Below are 22,509 nucleotides of genomic sequence, written 5' to 3'. Positions count from 1 at the left end.
CCATAGGGCTTTCTTTTTTTTTTTTTTTAAGGCTCTTGTGTCCAAAGATTGAGGTACCCGGGACCTCCTGGATTCAGCAACACTTTTCCACCCGATGGGTTAATCACGGTACATGGCACCTGGTTCCTACAAATAAAATCCTTGTGTCATGAAGAGATTTATGTTACTGATCTTTCCTTGAATTTGGAGAGATAAGGGCTATTGGGGATGAGTGCTGTTAGCCCTCCCATAACTATCCACTCTGTCCCCCTCCCCCCGGAAGGTAAAAAATAAAAGAGAAGAGAAAACACAACAACAACGTAGATTTATAATGTCAGAGTAAGTTGACTTCTCAGTAAAATTCCAAGATTTTCATTTTAATGCTTTACTGTGTGTGAAATTATCTCCTTCCTTTTTATTACATTTGAGCTTGCCAGAATGATCTATCAACAAGCATATTCTGAGAGTCTTTTTCAAAGTGCTAGGCTTGGTGTGCAGTGAGAGCGATGGGTACATAGGATTTCTTCTTCTTTTTTTTTTTAGAATTAGCCACTTTAATATATATATATTTTTAATGTTTTATTTATTTTTGACAGAGAGAGACAGAGCATGAGTGGGGGAGGGGCAGAGAGAGAGGGAGACACAGAATCCGGAAACAGGCTCCAGGCTCTGAGCTGTCAGCACAGAGCCCGACGCGGGGCTCGAACTCACAGACCGCGAGATCATGACCTGAGCCGAAGTCGGACGCTTAACCGACTGAGCCACCCAGGTGCCCCACATAGGATTTCTTCTGATGCTAGAAAATGTACATTCCCCAGAATAAGGCTGATCGGTGCAAAGAAAACAGATTTCCGTTGTAGACTAGTAGTATTTGCTGCTTTCTGCATAAATTCCAACTGGGATATCTGACCGAACTCAGGCCATTACTTAAATGTCGCATAAATCTGATGAGTATTAAAAGCAACCTTTATGTTCATCTCTGTATTTTTTCGTTTGGAGTTAGTAGCTGGCCAGAGGTATTTCACGGGGTTCACCTGTTTTACCTAGGTAGGTCACTAGATAGTTTGGATGCGTTAGGGAGCTCACCTCGAGGTTAATTGAACCATATTTGTATTTCACGTCCCTTCCCTCTTCCCTGTGGAGATAGAAGTTGCTCACGGGTGGGGCCGGAAGCTGATATCCTATGGAGTTTATAATCCCGTTGTGTTGGAGTACAAAGGGACTCTAAAAGCAAACAGGTGCCACTTCCAAGGTTGTCCGGGACACCGAGGCGGGATCGGTGAGGTGGGCTCACAGACGTCAGGCGCCGCACGTCTGGGGCGACCCAGGCTCAGGTGCTGCGCTGGGTCACGTGCACGCCAGTGTTGGAAAAAGCGGACCAGGTCCACTGGTTGGAAGGAGCCTCCCGGCCCGCCTTCTCATTCCTGTCGTGCTCCCACAGGCCAACTTGCCCCTGCTGCAGCGCGAGCTCCTCCACTGCGCAAGGCTGGCCAAACAGAACCCTGCCCAGTACCTCGCCCAGCATGAACAGCTGCTTCTGGATGCCAGCACCACCTCACCTGTTGACTCCTCAGAGCTGCTTCTCGATGTGAACGAAAACGGGAAGAGGCGAACTCCAGACAGGTGAGGGGGGGGGAGGACCCTGGACTCACCGTGGCCTTTTCCTCCCATCTGTGGAACGAACACCGTGTTTCGCGTCACGTCTGAACTGCTGTCCCCTTGCAACACAGCACCGCGCTAGGGTGGCCGTCTCTGAGCTTGCGCTGGCCCGGGGTGGGGGGATGTTACAGAGCGATGATGAATCTCTGGCCCGTGTCAGTCAGTCTTTGGTGCAGGTTTATCTTCGTTAAAGGAAAAGGTGAAGATGAATAATATTCAGATATCCTAGGTGCCACTGATGGTCCTTAGACATACAGTCCAGACTGAGATTCTTATTTATTAGATAATTCCACCCGACCACATATTTTGCCCTTCAGTGTTAGGAAATTTGCCATTCCAGGTTTTCTCAGAACACAGTGGTTTTGAAGGCTGGCCTTTAGGCGTCGCTCAATAAACACAATGCAATAGCTTTTTCATTTGGGGTTTATTTGAGTTACGAGAAAACTTCTGGGAAGCTAGATGAACTGAGTGAAGATAGGCGTTAAGTTAATAGGATTAATAGATGGCATTTTTTGCTGAATAGTTTATCAGCCAATATTCATTCCATCAGACACTCTGCTCTCGCACCTGAGAATTCTAAGAACTGTAAAACAAAGCCCGTTCTCCATTCAGCCCTACAAAGTGGTTGTTGAATAAGGCGTTTCTGTGAAATTCCTCATGTGCCTGTTAAAATAATTTTCTTGAGGACCTCATTCTCCTATATAAATATTTTCTAATAGAGGAGTATGAAGCCTTATTAGCAGCATCCTGCATAGTATTTGTAAAAATATGGAACTGTATCCAAAGGAAACTGTATTCAGAAATGCATTTGTCACGTGATTTGTCTCCTTTCTCTACTTACCCGTTCTCTCTTTCTGCATTTCATCAGGCATGAACGTGACAGCCTTTGAGGGGGTTAACGTTCTGGCACAATTATGTTCCAGATTCATAGGAGCTTATGATCCTTGGAGCTACTCAGAGACATCTATCTGTGACCGACTTAGCTACCCTTAAATGTATTAGCTGCTTTGCAAATCAGGATGTTATTAAAAGCCGGCCAGTTTACATACAGTTATGACATAATCCTCTGTTAAGCAGTTTTTATGCTACAGTCTCTGCAATTTTTCTCCTCTTGACGTAGGACCCTTTAGTGGTTTAAAATCCTAAAGCAAAAGGTTAAACGTTAGTTTACTTCTGACATGCCGTAGACCCACCTCCAAACATGACCTGCCTGCAGTGCTGCTTTCTCGTCTTTGCAAGCCGTATTTCCTCAGTCGTACTGCAGCATTTGGTACCTTAGCTTTTAAAGGAAGCCGCTTAATCCACGTGTCTGAGTGGTGTCCACATGATACTGAAAACCAAGAGGCAGCCCGAGAACAGATGATTCACAGGTACCTTACTCTGATTCTAACCCATTTACCCTGCAGGAAATCAGTGCTATGTGCAGGTATGGAGATGTTCAGGCTCCATTTTTCTAGGATCATATCAAAGAATTAGGGAGAGAGTAGATGGACACTTGGGAAGAAAACATTTGAGTGGACGCTCGGATACCAGGGAAAGGTTGAGATGGCTGCCATAAAGGTAAAGATAATCCTATAGGGCAAAATTGGAAGTGGACACCACCTGTTCTAGAAACCCCAATTGCTGACTAGCAGACAAAACAGTTTCATTTCCTTCTCTATATTCCCAGCCCTTGCCCCACTGGTTTTCTTTCCAGTGTTTTCTATTTGAAGGTGTTGTGCCTGCAGACTTTGCTCAGACGACGCTGAGGTGAGCCTTGAGCAGTGTGCTAACACTGATATGGAAACTTCCTTTAAGTTCCACAGATTATCAGCATTTTTGTTTTGGTGATCTGTAGCTGTTATGTGCATGCATGTTTGCATTCGATCAAGTAGAACTTTCTTAAAAGAGCCTCCAGGCTTATTCTCCCTTCGGTTATTCATCGAGAGTTGCTGGCGTCAGAATTCACACAGTTGCTCTTGGGCTGGAACATTCTTTTGCAAGTGGGACCCCGAAGTGTGTGTTTTAATGGAAGGATGGCAAGTGGCTTTCCTTAGACTTAGGAGGATGGGTAATGAGAACATGTTGTGTAAATACATTTGTATCTTGTGGGAATGTGATCAGAGCCAAGAAAATATGGGTCTCTACAGTATTTTTTTGCATATATTTTCTGCATCTTGTTTGCATATGCATTTTCCTCTTCTCCAGTTATTTATCTGTATATCCAGATCTACTATATGAAATTTTATAGAGTATGGAGCTGACAGCAGAGCTTTTTTTGTTTTACTGAATGTTTTGTTGGTGCATATGGTCTGACATGGATGAGCAGCCACGGTGAGATTTTGGAGTCTATTAAACTGGCTCATTAAAAAGATCAATCTGTTTCTGTAATAACACTGGGAACCATCAGTCACTAAAAGAGGGAAAAACTGACACCTGAGGAGAAAACACATTTTGGTAATTTGTTCATGACATGTCACGAACAAAAGAGCGCTCTATATTTTGTTTACAACTTTAGGGGCTCAAATTCTGTGACGATTGCAGATTTAATCCACTGAACAGTCATCGTGAATTTCAGGGATGGGTTTTGGCAAATGTAACTTTCTTCTCATCCTTAAATGTGATTGCCACTGGTTATTTTTTTTTCTTCTTCTTCTCTTAAACATTATTGTTATTTACAGAGAAATGAACACTCTGGGGGAATCTATGAAATTTTTTTTTCTGTCAAAAAAAACAAAACCAAACCTGAAATCTAGGCAACTTCCTTTATAAAATACCTCCAGGGTGAATTTTCTGAACAACTATACTGAGTTGGTAGGTTTGTGGTAGAATAGTGTACAACCTGACTTAGAAAAAGACAATTTTCATTTTAAAATCATGCCATTATTTAAAATGCTGAGGAAAGTAAATGGAAAATTCTGATTTCTACTCTTCGTTGACATTTGAAAGTTGATTTGTTACGGTAGACCTTTATTTTGTCACTCTGTGAAGGAAGAAGATGACGAAGGGGATGGGGACCTTCCTTGCACTGGTTACACAAAGTGACCACTTTCTTTTCTTTTTTTTTTTTTTTTAAACGTTTATTTATTTTGAGACAGAGAGAGAGCATGAACAGGGGAGGGGCATAGAGAGAGGGAGACACAGAATCTGAAACAGGCTCCAGGCTCTGAGCTGTCAGCACAGAGCCCGACACAGGGCTCGAACTCACGGACCATGAGATCGTGACCTGAGCTGAAGTTGGACACTTAACCGACCGAGCCACCCAGGTGCCCCCAAAGTGACCACTTTCAAAGATAAGACTAGAAGGGAACTCTTTAAAATTTCTCACCATGAGAGTCATGAAGCCACTCACACTTTCATATGGGCTGAGGAGGGAAAGAACAATTAGACAAGGCTGCATTCCTTTGAGACTGCAAAATGGTTAAAAAACTTTAGGGTGAAAAAAAAAACCCTGTGTTCCGTTAATTATCATTGCTACCTTTCTTTTCTCACAGCTTTGATATTGCAGCTTTGGGTCATAATGTGTCTTTTTAATACTGTGTTCACACCTGTTCATGCTGATCTTCTGACTCCGAGAATCTTTCTTGCTTAAGAAATCCAGCTGAATGATCTTTGGGTTTGTATGGGTAACACGAGTTCCACCTCCACCCCTTACTATTTCAAATGATCAGTGTTAAATATTAATCCTCTTCTTCTAGGCCATCATTTTAATTTAACTATGCTTTAAATCGTTCTCACCTTAACACATCGAGACTTTATTATGTAGGTCACGTAGTTGCACTATTATATATTTTCTCCTCCCTCAATAATTAAATATTATTTTCTACAAAGACTTGTTTGACCTTTAGAATTCTGCAGCTTGTCAGCGGGGAGGGATCTTTGGGATCTACCAGGCCAACCCTTTCTCTTTAGGCTCGAGGAAACGAAGGCCCAAAGAACTTGCCTAAAGTCATAAAGCTTCTTAGTGGCAAACCCAGCATATTTACATACCTGAAATCTTGCGGTTCCACAAATTATGTTTTAATATGCAGTCTAAATAAGCTCAACAAGAAATTGGGTGCCCCCCCCCCCACTTTCCCCCTTTACTCATTTCTGCCGTGTAACTGCCCAAGTGGGTAAATGTGATAGTATAATCTGGGGGTTTATAAATCTTTTCAGGGACAGGATCCGCAGTCAGCCAGGTTTCCTGACTTAATGAGTAAGTTAAAAAATACTGAAGGTTGGAGGGTCAGAAGGCAGTCGTTTTGAAACCGTGTTGGTTGAATGTTAAGATGGGTCATCACAGCACATGCCGGCTGAACCTACGAGGCCCATTTTTCCATTTCTGCAGAATAAGTGAGGTTTCGATGTTTCTGTCTTTCTAGAAAGAAAAGGTAGATACACTTTACAGGGAGTGGTAGGATTAACTGATGATGCAAGTAAGAATTAAGTTCGTATCGTCTTTTGCATTCAGTTGTCTATGACAAAATGTAGGGAATTTATGTTACATTCATGCATTCTTGTTTCGTGTCACATCTTTTATGCAGTCTTGAGTTGCGTGAAGTGAGTAGTCATTCTTCTAGAGGTGACTTTTTTTTATATAGTCAGATCAATTGTGAAGGTTTCTACTGAAATAGGATTAAGTTGCATTTACGTGATAAGAAGACTTGCATGGTTGTAGGGGATGTTTTGGTCTCTCCACACCAACCTCGGCATGAACTTGCCAGCCTTGCTTCTTGCTGCTCTCCTAGGGTCTAGCCCTGCTGAATACTCCTCATGCTTGAGTCTGTGTTCTGGTGATTTCTGCCCTTTTCCTTGGTTCTTGTATGTCATCATTCTATCCATACTTTATAGGCTAAGTCAGTATCTACTATTTGAATGAAGGCTTCCCAATCATAACTACTAAAAATGGCTACCGTTTGGAGTGTCTGGGTGGCTTAGGTGGTTAAGCGTCCGACTCTTGGTTTTGGCTTAGGTCATGATCTCATGGTTCGTGGTGTGTAGCCTCACGTCAGGCTCTGCACTGAGAGCACTGGAGCCTCCTTGGGATTCTCTCTCTCCCTCTCCCTCTGCCCCTCCGCTGCTCACAAGCTCAATCTCTCTCCTTATCTCTCTGTATCTCTGTCTCAAAAATAAACTTAAAAAAATGGTTACTATTTTCCTGAGCACTCAAGATGTGCCAGTCCTCACGCTAAATAACCGACATATTAATATATAGTAGGCCCCCGCCATCTGGGGGCATACGTTCTAAGCAGCCCCCCGCAGCGGATGCCTAAAACCACTCTGTATACTGTGTTTTTTCCTCTACGGACATACCTGCGATAAAGTTGGATTTACAGATTAGGCACAGTAAGAGATCAGCAGCCACGTGAATAATATAGAACAGTTGTAACAACACGCTGTAATAAAAGTTTGTGTGAAGGTGGTCTCAGAATATCTTACTCACCCTGCCTGTGATGAGGTGGGATGAAAGAATGCCCACGTGATGAGATGAAGTGACATGGATGACGTGGGCATCGCGATGTCGCATCAGGCTATGATACCAGGCCTTCAGATGATTCGTTAGAAGGAGGGTCATCTGCTCCAGGACTGCGGTTGACCATGGGAGCTGGGAAACCGCAGAGAGGGGGGGACTACCGTAGGGCACTTACTCTGACAGTCCTCCGGTGTACAGGCAGGCTGGAGAATGGGCCTGAGGTCACATGGCTTGTAAGAGGCACTGATGGGATTCTGATCCTTCCTCCTCTGACTCAAACTCCCATGCTCTTATAGCTACGTTTCTTCTACCACCAGCCACTGAATGCCCCACCTTGAACACAAAGTGACTTGGTTAAGTTATTGAATCCCAAATGCGTGCTGGGCTCCGCACGCGGAGTTTTTCAGATAGCCCTCTTAGTAGCTCTGAGACCGCCATTCTCACTTTGTGGATGAAAACACAGAAGCTCATAGGGGTTAAGCTTTCTAAGTTCCAGCAATCAGCGGTGCCAAAATCTGAAGCCCTCTCCGTAGCCTCCGCTCTTTCGAGTGTCATCGTGGAGTGATCTTTATTCCTAACAGCCCAGTCCCCTCTTGTACTATTTTTATGCTACCTGCCAAATTCAGGTCCTGCATGGACGTATAGGAGCCTTATGTCTCTGACGAAATTGTGTTTATTTCTTGCCAGCACGCTTCCAGACAAGTCTAGTACTGAGAGGTAATCCTATGAGGAGGGTATTGGGGGGATCGTGAGTTGTGTTTTGGTCATCTTTGTATTCCCACTGAAGCTTAGGACAGCGCATTACACACACTAGATGTCTGAACCAAAACAAAGGAAAGCGCCACACGCACAACACGCGTAACAACAACAATGCCAGCACCACTGGAACAAAGAAAGTCAAGCTGAATGCCGTCATTTCCAGGAGTATACCAAATGGGCTCTCCCTCAAGAAGCTTGCTTGCTTGCCTTCCTACTTTCTTGCTTTCTCCTGTTTTAAAAGACACCTATCTGAAACAGCCACAACCATGAAAATCGCCATGAGTAGCCCAGGGACAAAATGCCATGACTGGTTCACTGACGGGAAAAAAACTGGAGGGCTCCGGTTGGAATGTCTAGATGAGAGCGTAAGAAAGCACAGTCGCAGAGAGAGGTCAGGAGCAGGAGACCGTGAGTACCTTGCAGTGGCCAGAAATTAGGAAAGGCATGGGGACAGCCAGCAGCAAGGACCCCAGCTGCTGAGCAGGTGGCAAGCTTTAGGAGACACGGGAGGCAAGACTCAGATGGCTCTGCGAACCCGCAGATTGTAATCTTTGAAGATCCAGGCGTGGTGGGTGTCTGTCTGGAGTGGCAAACGCCCACCTGCATCTTACTCACTCCTGAAAGTATTAGCATACTGCTCAGGAAGGTGTCTCCTGGGTGCTGCTTTAGCCGTGGAGAGACGAAGGCGCTCCTTGCCATATGGCCCAGCGGTGATGGTCCTGTGTCATCCAGCTCTCTGTGCTTCCCCATCTTCCTCCAGGGAGATGGCAAGAACGTTGAAACCACCCTGGGGTGTCATGAAGAATTAGCTTTGATTTTCCTTTTAAGGAGGCAGGGTAATTTGTTAATATATTCCATGTCAGGTACATTACTCAACACCAGTGGAAAGGTGTTCTGTAAAATTTTTACCTAAACTCACCTAGTTCCTAACAATTCCTGAAGAGACCTTTGGCTGATTTGTGTTCTGAAAATAGGATGTCAAGAATGATATCCCTCCACTTTGGTTCAGCGTCCGGTTAGTCTCTGGGAACCTTAACAAATCACACGTGTTCGGAAAGGGAAGGAAAATGTATTTAAGTTATTAATGTCTTTGGGCTTCTTGATCATACAACCGTTTACCTCCTGAGATGTAAGTGTGCACTTCTGAAATAGAAAAATACATGCGTATGTTTTGATTGTTGACAGTCTGCTGTCATCTTAGCCCTGGCTCTGGCTGAGATGCTGGTTGAGGGAGACAGTGGTGGGAGCAGCCCGAGATGAGGTGTCCTGGGGTAGGGCAGGGGGGTCTGTGCCAGGCAGTCAAGCCCTTGGCCGCACTTGATTAGGAGAGGAAAGTTGTAGCATGACTTCCAAGTGTCTGCTTGGGCGACTAGGTAGAAGGTGGCAAAATTGACCAGCACAGGAAGTACCAGAGAAGGATGAGGTCAGTTTGGACACGTCCTGTTTGAAATACCTGCGGTAACTCAAAGTGACGACCCAGCGCAGATATTGATTTGCAATAGCACTGAGGTTAGAATTTATTTATTTTTTATTTTTTTATTTTTCAACGTTTATTTATTTTTGGGACAGAGAGAGACAGAGCATGAATGGGGGAGGGGCAGAGAGAGAGGGAGACACAGAATCCGAAACAGGCTCCAGGCTCTGAGCCATCAGCCCAGAGCCCGACGCGGGGCTCGAACTCACGGACCGCGAGATCGTGACCTGGCTGAAGTCAGACGCTTAACCGACTGCGCCACCCAGGCGCCCCAGAATTTATAAGTTGTTTTCCTTGCCATTCTGTCGCCTATTATGCTGTCCAGATTTGCATCTCTCTAGAACAGCAATCTTCATAGGGATATTTTCCACCACATTTTTTTTTTTTTGAGGAAAAAAGAAATGCCTGTTCGAGTCATGTAGGAGATTGGTCCTCTCATTCTGTCTGTCATGATTTTATAGTAACTTTTTCCGTTTCCCTCATTTCCTTGAATGTTACACTGTTCTATATAAATAGGGATTATCAGCGCACACTAGTCAATCATAAGTTTTGAAATACTTTATGTAGAGGAAAATGTTTGAAAAATGTGTTGTTTTTTCTAAAATGGTTCACAGCCTTTATTACTGAGGAGCTGGGGGGAAAACACAGCCTGAGATGCGGTAAAATGTAAATTAGGTCACCTCTTAAGTTTTGGGGTGTGTGTGTGTGTTTTAACACATATTGTTTGTCTTTGGTCCCATTTTATTGGACAGGAAACTGAAGCCAGAATGTTAACTTTCCCAAGGTCACACAGCTGAGTCCTGAATGGCCCTCTATTCTTAGGGTCATCAGACTCTTGAGAGAGGAATGATTGGGATCTAAATGTGAAAGTAGTTGGGTTATGTTCAGGAGAATTTCTGCTGGGGAGATGGAATATTCTCAGGCTGATTTAAAAAACAAACAAACAAGAAAAATGCCTCCTGGAAATCTCTGAGACGTGACGGACTTCCCACTCGAATCTGAGTTATTTCAAGAGTATGCTGGGATGAGACAATGAAAAGCGATGGGGCAGTTTGTCAGTTCAGCCCGATACGCTTTGAAAGGGCAACATATAAAGGGCTAATTTGGAATTTGCTCAAGCAAATGAGGTGGAGACAGTTGTAGGCATTTCTAAGAAGACGGCAAATAGCGCTTCAGATGTTTTAGTCACCTTTCTGGACATACATCCTTTGAATAGGGTTGCCCTTGTAACTGGACATGGTGATTTGTGGAAGCACCAAGGAGACTTCTTCATAGCTTTGTTTCTATGAGCCGTGAATGTTTTAATGCTTTGCTGGTAAAATATAGCTGACTTTGTGAGGTGATGAGCTTTATTGTTTCAATAGGCTAGCAGAGTCCTGGGACCCAGGATAGGACAGCAGGGACCTGATAGAAATGATAGGATAGACTCAGGACCTAGCCCTGCTTCTTAGATACTAATGCATCTATTCTACTAATGTAGAAACTAATGTTTAGGGGGGGGGGGAAGCTTCGTTTTTCATAATAATAGGTCATTGAAGTAACAGCACTGATCAGACAGCTGATCTGAGGGTTCAAGTACATAACATATCCAACCACTTGGAAAATTATAAGAATTCTTCCAGTGTTGTGTGTTGCTGTTATCATTGAACCAGGAGAGACAAAACCAGTAAGTTGTGTGGTTTGACAGCTGAGTCAGAGATATTTGTGTATTTAGAAATTCGACAGGGGCTGCTACAAGGTATTTAGAGGATAGTTTTTATTTTTGTGCCAAAAATCAGCTACAAATATTTATAAATTGTCCAAAGCAAAGAACAGAGAAGTTCTCTGTCGGCTAATGTGGTTGACTTTGACACCGTCGGGCCAGAGGACCATTAGCCCTGTGTGTTTTGATCATGACCCTGATGGCATAAGTGACACGTAGATGTAAACAGAATAATTGAATTGCAGGGTTTTCAAGCTAGCAAGGACCTCAGAAATCATCTAGTCCAGTGGTTTTCAAACTTGATATTAGCAGCAGACTTTTTCCTTTAAAATGGAACCTTAGGTGGAACCCCAACTGGTAAAACAGATAAGAATAAGGGGTTTCCTCTGGCCCTTGAAATCTTGATTGTTTGGGGGAAAAGTTCTTCATTACCTGCAGAATCCCTTAAAAGCACCTCAGGTGGCACAGTTTGAAAACCACTGATCTAGTCCAACCCTTTCATTTTACAGATGAGCAAACTGAGGTCCAGAGAGGTTAAGTGGCTTGCCCAAGGTCACACAGCTAGTCGTGGAAGAGCCAGGACTAGATCTCAGGTCTCTTGATTCCCAGTCCAGTGCTCTTTCCACTACACCACCCTGCCGGTAAGGTAGGTGCTGTGTTAGCATTATGTTCGTAGCTACTCATAGTCTTCAGTATTTTCCAAATGCTGGTCATGCACATTGAATGTTGAAGTGTGTTATTCAGAAATGTAGAGGATATGAAAATACAGATTCGAATGACATAAATATATTCTGAGAAGATAAATTGATAGCTAGAATGTTCCCTTTCCCTTTTGAAAATTATTTTAAAGCAGTGCATTTAGCTAATGTCTGAGATACATTGGGCATTTTAGTCTGTTATCGATGATCGGTATGTATGGAGTCAGTGTGTTTCAGACACATGCTCTGATGGGGCGGCATTAAGACTTCTGGCTGCCACTCTCGCGAGGACCATGCCCTGCTATCATTTCCAACGTTGCCCAGGCTCCTGTCTCTAGAACGGTGCATCTTTCTTTGGCATGCAGTGGGCATATATTCATTTCACATTGAACCCTGCAGAGTTTCAGTTCTCTGTGTGCTTGGGCCTTCTGTCTCTAACTCCTCCATCCTCCTCAACCGGTGTGTATAAACTGTCACCAAGGCTCTACCCTAAAGGGACATACGGGATGGTTCATGATAGAATCTTACTGCTCTAATCTCTGCATCTCTGTTGTTGAGTTAGTTTCCATGCAGATCCCTCTGGTATCATCAGACAGAGTATCCTGGACAGTAGGAAACCAGGAAAAGTGTCTTAAAAGGTCTCTATGCTATTGTCACCCACCTAAAACCAAAAGGCATGTGGAAATCTACAGTTACTGTGACTTGGTAGAATTCTCGTGGGGAAATTTCCCTGGGAAAATAGGTGTTATCACTGGCCTAAGGACAGAGTACTGGTCTTGTGGGGAGAGCCAAGCACCAAGGAAACAATTAATTTGGGAGCCGTGATTTCTGTCAGTGTTGGATGTGGATCATTCTTATCTTACTGGATATACTGAGTGGGTCTCTAAGAATAGAGAGATATACAGCCCCCAAGTATTTCTTTAGCCCTATTTCTGTTTGAGACTCGAGGAGCAGTGATTAGTTATCAGGGCTCATTGGTAGACTGTATTCCTTCTGAAAGCCAAGTTCAAAGCTCTGCATATCACATCACGAAGTACAGTCAGGGTGTGCCCATCTTGCCCTGAGACCTGATGACAGGTCACATAAGCTCTCTGGGTGAGCTTCCTCTGCTTTAAGGGGGGCTTACTTCCAGGTGGCTGTTTATGACTGCTGATGAAAGATCTTGGTGACAAAGGCAATGTCAGACTCCCAGACATGGCATGGCTTTGCTGTATTCGTTCAGTTGGGTCAGCCCTTTGCAGTAGAACTTTCTGGGATGATGGAAATGTTCTGTATCTGTGCAGTCCGATACCGTTGCCAGAGGTGGTGATTGAGTACCCTAAATGTGGCTACTGCTAATGAAGGACTGAATTTTAAGCTTAATTTCAGTTAGCTTCCAGTGAAATTTAGACAGCTGCATGTAGCTATTGTATTGGGTAACACAGCTCTTAGATGTTCTGACATGAAAGTCAGATGCCAAGTTGGATAAATGGAACAGACTCCCCTTAAGAATTCATCAAGAGAGTGATGCCACACTACCATGATGAATCTTCATCGAAGATAGTTCAGTTTTAGGGTAATTTGTTTGAAATCAGGTACTCATTTTTGAATGAAAGTGTTAACCATAGAGGGAGGTTGGGATTCCTCTTACTTGTGACCCAGCCAGCTGAGTTTCAACTGAAAAGATATTTGCTAACTTGAGGAGTGGACTCATTTTCTCATGTGTGCAGTCTTGTGATTCTTTAGGCCTCAGTATGGGTTTCAGTGAATTCCCATAGGTCTTCTGGGAAGCTGAGTTTTAGAAAGTTTCTGGCCAATAAAGAAGCATTCTGTTTATATTATAAGTTCAAATGTGAGTATCTGAACTATGCTGGCTTTTGAGTAACATGACGCAACTCTTTTCTTCCCCCTTCAGAACCAAAGAAAATGGCTTTGACAGAGAGCCTTTGCACTCAGAACATCCAAGCAAGCGACCATGCACTATTAGCCCAGGCCAGCGGTACAGTCCAAATAACGGCTTGTCCTACCAGCCCAATGGCCTGCCTCACCCCACCCCACCTCCACCTCAGCATTACCGTTTGGATGATATGGCCATTGCCCACCACTACAGGGACTCCTATCGACACCCCAGCCACAGGGACCTCAGGGACAGAAACAGACCTATGGGTAAGACTGAAGGATCTGTTCACTTCTTACGGGATTGGAGGCGTAAAGACTCACTCATTACTTCTCAACTGAACTTGAGGCTTGAAATCTGTGATAGGGGTAAAAATTCTCCTTCCTTTCTTTTTATTGTCTCCTTTATCAGAACGCTTGGCTGGTATTAATATGTTCTTTAACAGCTGTGCTTTCTCTCTCAGTTACTTACAGTCTTCATGGCAGCAGGCTAATTTTTTTTTTTTTTTTTTTTTTTTGGAAGGGGGCATCTACATTAATAATAGGGGCGCCTGGGTGGCTCAGTCAGTTAAGTGTCGACTTCGGCTCAGGTCACGATCTCGCAGTCTGTGGGTTCGAGCCCCGCGTCGGGCGCTGTGCTGACAGCTCAGAGCCCGGAGCCTGCTTCAGATTCTGTGTCTCCTTCTCTCTCTCTGCCCCTCCCCCGCTCATGCTCTGTCTCTCTTTCTCTCTCTCAAAAATAAACATTAAAAAAATTTTTTTTTTCGATTAAGTCCTCAACAAATGCAAAGTGAATCTTTAGTTTAATATTAGAGATTTCATATGCAGCCTGTCTGCCATAGATATTTTTTTTTAATGTTAAAATGTTTTTTTTTTTCCTTTCATTGTACTTTTATTTCAGATAGTCTCAGAGTTCAGTTTGCTTTTCCCAGTCTGTGTGATATTCTGCATTTGAAAAATATGACATGGCATGATGTCTCTGGCTTAAATCAACAGGTGTTCTTTGAGGAATGATGTGGTACTCTTTTCACCTGAAAGTGACAGTGATTGAATTTAGTATTGACAGTTTTGTGTCATAGATCAAAGTACCAGAGAAAGAATGAGTTTGGGTAAATATGTGTTCCATCCGCCTGGGTTCATTCCTTCTTTACATAAAACTACTGAAGCGAAGCGTTTAGGAGACATTGCCTTCTAAAGAGCAAGTGTCCGCCATGACAAATAAGAGGGAAGATGAACAAGGTAAGATTTGACACACGGCGTCAGAGCCCTGTTCCTGGGCTCTTGTAATTCTCGTTTTGACGAATTGAGCTACTTGTAAACTGAGAGCAACAGTCGATCATTTCTCCCTTTTCCATCTCCTGTGTCAGCCATGTCACCACATGCCAGCAGGACTTCTTCAGTCAGCTGATTGTTGATGAACTTTCCTGACGTGGTAGACCCGGTGGACAGGATAGAGAAAACAGCAAGGGGTGACGTCTAAGTGGGAAACCAGAACACAGAGCTGAGGGTGCGGAACTTAGGGAAACACAGCCAGCCAGTTGTCTGCTGCTCCAATAGCAGAGGCAGAGTTTTTAGCCACTGACAGAGATGGCGTGATGAGCAACAGTTTATGTTCGGTTTCTCACTAGGCTGCTAGTGGGTAGGGCTGCCACCTCGGGGTCTTTTGGCTTTCTACAAAACTTAACCCTCCAAATGTTCAGAAAGCAGAAAGCGGGGGGGTGGGGGGTCAGGGTGACAAGAGGGGCAGTTGAGGCCCCGGTTGTGAGATAGTAAACCAGTAGTTCTGTTGCCCCACAACGGTCATTTCTACATTTACATGGCGTGTCAGGCAAATGGCTAAGCATACAATTTGTGCTTCCGTAACAGCCAATCTGTCTAGTGTTCTCTCAGGTACCATTTCTGAAGAGCTCTCAAAAATGGTTATGTTATTTCTCAATCTGGATCAACATTTTGACCCCCAAATCAAATGTGGTAACAACCGCCTTCTAAGCAAAGGCCCTGTCATTTACTTAGGGCTTCCTGCCCCCAAGCCATAATTGGTCATTTTTAAATAGAAGTGGAGTCGCCAGTTCATTGTGAGACGGTTCAAGATACCCACTCTTGTAGGTGTTAAGAAATGGCCTCTTTTTTAGGCGGCAGCAAATGCTATTATATAAAGTATTAGTTCCAGTGCACTATAAAGTAATCAGCACGGAAGTAATTATGCTTATGTGCAATGATTACGTTTTCATCGAGTAATGTAAAATATTCCTTTATGAATTCTATCTGTACCCACTGGTTTTATGTGATTTTTCTTCAGACCACGTTCCTTACCTTTTAATTATATTAGCTTATGAAACTAATAGTGCTAATCTCTATAAATATGTGCAACTACTTAACCATCCCTAAAGTCTGGCAGAGTTTAGTGTGTGTTAATGTAAAATAAAATCTTGATGTACGAGTAACAAATTGTGGTGTTACATTAGGCTGCCATTTTGAGAATATAAAAATTGTCATAAAAGTATACTTGGTCTGGTATGACTTATAAATGCCTGTTATGTAGAGACATACACTCACTAGAATCTTTTAATTAATAAAATACCTTTATACGCAACATTAGTTTATAAGTAAACTTTGAGTTTTAGTCTAGTTAGCTAAAATCTTCTGAACTATACGAACCAGTTAGAATTCAACATTATTGTCAAATTGCCCACAAATGAACATGTGCTCTTTAATGATTATGAGCTATTTTCCCATAGTATATCCCTCTGGTATTATGAATAGAAATAAAAAGTGTGGTAATGAATATTTAAGTATCTGAAATAGAGAAATTAATAAATGTAAAATTTTGAGTTGTCTTAGTTTTTCCTTTTTAAAGATTTGATTCTACCTGACAAATGACCTTCAGAGTTCAGAAGCAGCAAATGATACATTTTCTCACCAAGTACTTGGGGTCCAACATGTTTCTAATGTACGTTTTTGTTGTTGTTGTTGTTAATTTTTTTTTAACCTTTATTTATTTTTGAGAAAGAGACAGTGCAAGCAGGGGAGGAACAGAGAGAGAGGGAGACACAGAATCTGAAGCAGGCTCCAGGCTTCAGGCTCCAGGCTCCAGGCTCCGAGCAATCAGCACAGAGCCTGACACGGAGCTCGAACTCAAAAACCGTGAGATCGTGACCTGAGCTGAAGTCGGACACCCAACCGACTGAGCCACCCAGGCACCCCTGTACATTTTTTTTTTTTAATGAGATGAAGCTTAGCAGTATTCTACAAATGTTGGAATCTCATTAGCCACGGACATCTTGTTGCTCATTAATATTATTCCAGGTGTTAGAGCTTGTATCCTCACTGGTTTAGATCTGCTGAATTTTTGAAAAAAAAATTTTAAATGTTTATTTTTTTGAGAGAGAGAGAGAGAGCAAGCAAGCACAAGTGGGGGAGGGGCAGAGAGAGAGAGAGAGAGAGAGAGAGAGAGAGAGAGAGAGAGAGAAGGGGACAGAGGATCCAAAGTGGGCTCTTCACTGACAGCAATGAGTCCAGTGCAGGGCTTGAACTCATGAACCATGAGATCATGACGTGAGCCTAAGTTAGCCATTAAAGCAACTGAGCCACCCGAGCACCCTTGAATTTTTGAAACTTTTGAGACCTCTGGAGTTCTTGGTCCTTAAAAGCAAATAGTAACATGCTTCCATTGTGAAAGTCGATGCCATATTTATATCTTCATCACTCTCTGGTTGTTTTCTGTGATGACTCATTCAACGGTAGTGTTTTTTTTCCCCCCTAAAACACAAGCAACAAATAAGTCAACAAAAATTACATATTTGCAAACATTTCAACTTGAAATAGTCACAACAAACAGAGTAATAACTAAATATTATTTCCCCCAGTGTCTTTTCTATTACGCAAATTAACACATATTTGCAATGTTACTTTTTTACCAATAGGTGGCATTGACAATTTTAACTTTAAAAATGAATCTCCGAACATGCTCTAATTAGACAAGGATGGTGTGAAGTGTTTTATATTTAGATCTTTATTTAATTGGAGAAAGCACTATCCTGCATTTGTTCACTTCTATTAGCTATAAATTAAATCGCACTTCATGGTTGGCTGAAAAAGAGTCATGTGACTCATCCTCTTTATTTCTCTAAATCAGGTAAAAGAGGGGACTTCTAACCACTCTGATTTCACAGAAAATGAAGTCTAACATCTCCTAACTCTTCCTGTCCTTTAACTCCTACACAATGTCCTCTTGAGAAGGAGCCTGGATGCCCAGAGGACCAAACCACACTACACTTAATCTGCTGTTCAGAGTAACAGTGTGCGAAGTGCTAACCCAAAAGGAGTTTGAATCATTAAAAATGGAAAACATTGCCATAGTCCAATGCCTTTCCTTTGTAGTGGACAATAAGCTGTTTCATCCATGATGGATTTGTAGGAGGAGCAACATGTTTCCGAGGGTCTCTGATCACAGCCTTCCACCCTGTTCTCTCAGTGAGACACATTTATTTTCCGTTTTGATGAGCCTCCTACCTGATTGCTCACGTTCACTGCCGTCGGTACTCACTTGGTGCACATTTCCAGGTTACGTGTTTGGGTTGTACCTTAACTCTGATGTCAAAGAGCATTAATACTTACCGCTAGAGATTACAAATTGGGATTTTCAGCTTCTTGGCTTGGATGCGAGACATTTGTCCAAACTTAGGTCTGGTGTGTTGAATTTTTTCATAAAGGATGTCCAATTTATTTCTTTTCGTTAATGTTTTGGTAAATTGAGTGAGTATACGTTGCTTTCACCTTGTGCCAGCCCAATTTCATCATGGAGGTCTACGCAACAGGTTTGTGTTCCTTTCCCCATGCTGAAATGCGGAGAAATTTTACCATGCTTGTTTTAAGAAAGCATAACCCTGTCCACGTAAAGTGATTTGTGCTGTCTTTATTTTTAATGCTAGAAAGCTACACTTTGAAACCACTTAATGTCCGCTTGTGGTTTCTTGCATTTGTTAAGAGGATATATTTATATTTTTCACTTTGGGAACATTCTATGGATAATGGACTCAGCGCACGGTGTCACTTTACTCTGCATCTCTTCATATGTAAAGGAAAGCGTTCTGACCAGATGACCTCTAAAATTCCTTTTAGTTTTAGCATTTTATCACTCAATGAAGAGCCCATTCGGTAATTGTGAATCTGAGTATGACTTGTGTCTCCATCCAGAATCGAATGTATTTTCACATCATTTAGTTTAGTCTTTGCTAAGTGCCTGTGTGCATATGGATTATGTCCGGAATGCTTTAGGGTGATTCAGCCTTCTTCTGTACATTCATAGGGTTGCATGGCACACGTCAAGAAGAAATGATTGATCACAGACTAACAGACAGAGAATGGGCAGAGGAATGGAAACATCTTGACCATGTAAGATGTCGGTAATCATTTAGGTTAAAATATGTCTTGAAAAGAACTGGAGTGGGGTTCTATGATAAAATAGAAATGTTGGAGATGCTTTGAGGGTATTGTGTTTTGTGCTATCCTTGAGAAACCTAATGAGTGGGAACATTTGAAATCAAATCTGGGATTTGATTTCTACGTTGATAACAAAGCCGCTAACGTAAGAGAGATGTGAGGTCGTGGAAAGGAGTCCTCAAGGCCAGATCAGTGGGTTCCTGTTTTATCGCAAACGGGTCATTTAGTTTATACAGTAATGGGATTAGTATTTGGAAGTTGGCCGTGTGCCTTCAGCTGAAATCTCTGTCGTGAGTCATGTTCACGCCTCCCACGTTTCACTCTCATTCCCATTGAGTTTACTCATCTGTTGGGTCTCCGTTTCAAATCTGACCTTTGAAGATACTAGACTGAAGCCTTCAGGAATAAAATCACATCCTTCATCGTCCTAAAAGAGTTTGTTTCGCTGCCCACCAGAGTCTTTTGCGTTGTGGTGATTGCTGTGTTCTTCCCCTGTGCCCCGTTTCTCACACAGCTGTTAAACTGCATAATGGACATGGTGGAGAAAACACGACGATCTCTCACTGTACTAAGGCGATGTCAGGAAGCAGACCGGGAGGAGCTGAATTACTGGATCCGGCGCTACAGTGACGCCGAGGACTTGAAAAAGGGTGGCGGTGGCAGCAGCAGCCACTCAAGGCAGCAGAGTCCTGTCAACCCAGACCCAGTCGCATTAGGTACCTTTTCTTTGGATGGACCTACTGAACAGACACTGCTTACCGTCTTAATGCTGGTTGCATATTTAATCTGTCTTTTCGAAAATAAAGGATGTGCGGGGCATTCTAGAACGATAAACACTTGACGTCCCCAGATAGGCCTCATCTCTCCGTTAGGAAGCCGGGCGCACATTGGCTTCTACAGAGCGGGTCACAAAACTTAACCTCCTTTCCCAGGGTCCCGTTGGGCTTAGGGCAGAGCTTCAAAGCCAGACCAGAATGTCATCCGCATCACTCACACGTGTGCCTCTTCCTAGCACAGCTCTTTGGACCCTGTCTCCAGTCTGCAAGAACAAAATCTCAAGGAGCGGGCCCCAAGCCTCTGTAGCTTCTAGTAAGCCCTCCGGGGCCCTGAATTCTGCCGCTGCACACGGTATTTGAGACGTATGGTGTCTGAGTTTTCATTCAAGACACAGCCTCTGAGATAACCTTGTTTTCTAGCTCTGTCTTTTATTTTAATAAAACACTTAACCAGGAAGAGACACCTATTAGTTCTCTAGTTTCCCCACTGCCACTTGCAAATTAGTAACGAAGGTGGCACTGTTGTCCAGTGACTTGACCTTGACTTAAGCTCACATAAATTCTTCATGAATTCTAGTTCTATACATTTCTATAGCCGTGCTTTAGAAGTTGGATACTCAATATGTGGTCGTATTTTATATTAATATGTGAGTATTGTTGGGGTTATAAATAGAATACCGTCACAGATATATGGAAAAATCCTGAGCCCAGGAGAACTTTTGAGTGGCCTGTGAACTTTTGCCTTACAATTAATAACAAGATGTCACCGTTTACACTGCTGGCCACGACACGTGTGTTCCATCTGAGTAAACTTAGTGGTGATGGATGTGTGTTGATCCGTGTTCTGTCATTTCGTTTTCCTCCTTGCTTAGCTACATACCTGTCAGCTAACTCAGGTTAGGGCACAGTCCAGTTCGTGCCACAAACGAAACTAATGACATACACGTGCTGATCAGGCTCATGACTTTGGCCTCATTTATTGCCCCTGGCTGATTCTCAAAAATTAAAAACTTGTATGTAGTGGCTGTGGATCATAGTATCTTTTTTCATTAAAATTATTCCTTAGGCAGTAACGTTTCCTTTGTGCTTAGGCTTGTGGATTGCTACTGGTCGCTGAATGCTGAATGCCCATTACCGTAATAAGTGTTAGAGTAAGAAAGACTCCAAGTCACTTACTTTACCCTCTGGGCATTATTCTAAAGTGTGTTTTAAAGACAAATGTGCATGTATTAGGTTTTGTTAAGGCAAGCAATGAAAATAGGTTTCACTTTAATTTGAACCAACGATGGTCCACATAAAACTATTTAGAGCCGAGCTGGGTAAACATCCTCGTTTTCTTTTTCTTATTACGAATAAAAAAATGGCTAATCGTGATAGGCGTTTTCGGGACAAATAAGGAAGATATTTGTAAACATCCAGTATAGGCAAAAATTGAGAACCTTAAAGTAAATACAAGTTTAGGAGTAGAAGTGTTCAGTTTAACCTGCTTTCTTGAACAGATTCGTTGAGTCAGTACTTCTCGAATGTTTATTGTGTGCCAGGCATTGTGCTAGGCAGTGAGATAAAGGAAATTCTTCTTTCCTTCCCTTGAGGAACTTTTAGTCTATTAGAAAGATAGGCGGGGCCGTAGCTGGGGGCCTGGTATCAGATGCCACGTCAGGTTGGTTCCCTGAACTGACAAGACGAGTATTATCTGCTACCTACTGTAAAAGAAAAAGTTCAGAAACTGATAGGACTTAATGCCTACGTGTGTTATCTTCAGCACGCAGAATCTAGAATGCATTCGATTGTCACCACTATTGCATCCACATTTGGGTGATGCAATTGTGTATTCTCCAGGAAGCTGGGTTTAGTTTCCCTGCTAATTAAAAGAATAAAGTTGGTTTCAAAACTTCTTAGGAGTACATAAATTAAATTATTTCCTGTGATGCTTCATGAACTCATAGTTTTGGTAATACGAGGTTGCTTTGACATTAAGCTTTTGTGGATGGTATTATTCAAAGGCTACAAGCATTTGCTTTCTTTGTTTGGACTCTGACTGTTTTCTTTTAACAAACAGTCATGCCCCTTAGGGACACAGAACCCTAGATTGCCTTTCAAGAAACCATCACAACTTTAGAGGTTAACTTGTCAAGAGCCACACGATGTGCAAGTTTAAGCATCCCGCATGTTATTTCGTTGTGCGTCCTTTCTTAGCCTTGAACTCTTTCAGTTTTGTTTCGTGGGGCTGGGCTGTGGCTCTAAGACAGCCGGTGGTTTGTAAACATGGACCACAGGCATTCACATTAGGCGCTTCCTAAGGTTCTCTCCTAGGTTTTAGAGTTGAATGTATAGATGTGTAAACAGAGGATCGGAGATTACTGGTTGATGAGTCTATTTTCTGCTTCTGGAAAGTGTGGAGTGGCGTATGTGTGTGTATAGATAAGAGCTAAGGATATGTCTATATCTTCACGTACTCGTAGATTTCCATATCCTACAGTAACGGTACACATGTTTCTTTTAGACTGATTCTTTCAGTTCTGCAGCTGCTTCCAAGGTCAAATGAGACCTGCAGAACTTCGGAATGATAATATAGGAGATTATCTTTAGTTCCAAATATTTCCTTGGTTACCTCCCTAGCTTGGAAACACTGGCAGTGTTTAGTCACACACAAACGTTCTGAACATTTTTAAACTGCATTTGGAGGGGACTGGACAGAGAACATAATCTCC

The 22,509-nt window shown here is 42.8% G+C and overlaps 1 protein-coding gene across 8 annotated transcripts in view; it reads left to right on the top strand.

Moving 5' to 3' along the window:
* Positions 1–22,509, top strand: part of RUNX1T1 (RUNX1 partner transcriptional co-repressor 1) — a 143,335-nt gene that overhangs the window by 91,439 nt on the left and 29,387 nt on the right. For 7 of the 8 annotated variants that reach the window (XM_023248593.2, XM_023248595.2, XM_023248597.2 and 4 more), the window contains 4 exons: positions 1,421–1,602; positions 13,600–13,850; positions 18,889–18,974; positions 19,537–19,738. In XM_023248593.2, the coding sequence (XP_023104361.1) occupies positions 1,421–1,602; positions 13,600–13,850; positions 18,889–18,974; positions 19,537–19,738 (721 nt within the window). The remainder of the gene's footprint in view (positions 1–1,420; positions 1,603–13,599; positions 13,851–18,888; positions 18,975–19,536; positions 19,739–22,509) is intronic. The other variant, XM_023248600.2, reaches the window with a different exon arrangement.

Source organism: Felis catus, chromosome F2 (assembly GCF_018350175.1).
Source record: "Felis catus isolate Fca126 chromosome F2, F.catus_Fca126_mat1.0, whole genome shotgun sequence".
NCBI lineage: Eukaryota > Metazoa > Chordata > Mammalia > Carnivora > Felidae > Felis > Felis catus.
Note: the sequence above shows the minus strand (reverse complement) of the source record. Positions and strands in the feature narration are given on the sequence as shown.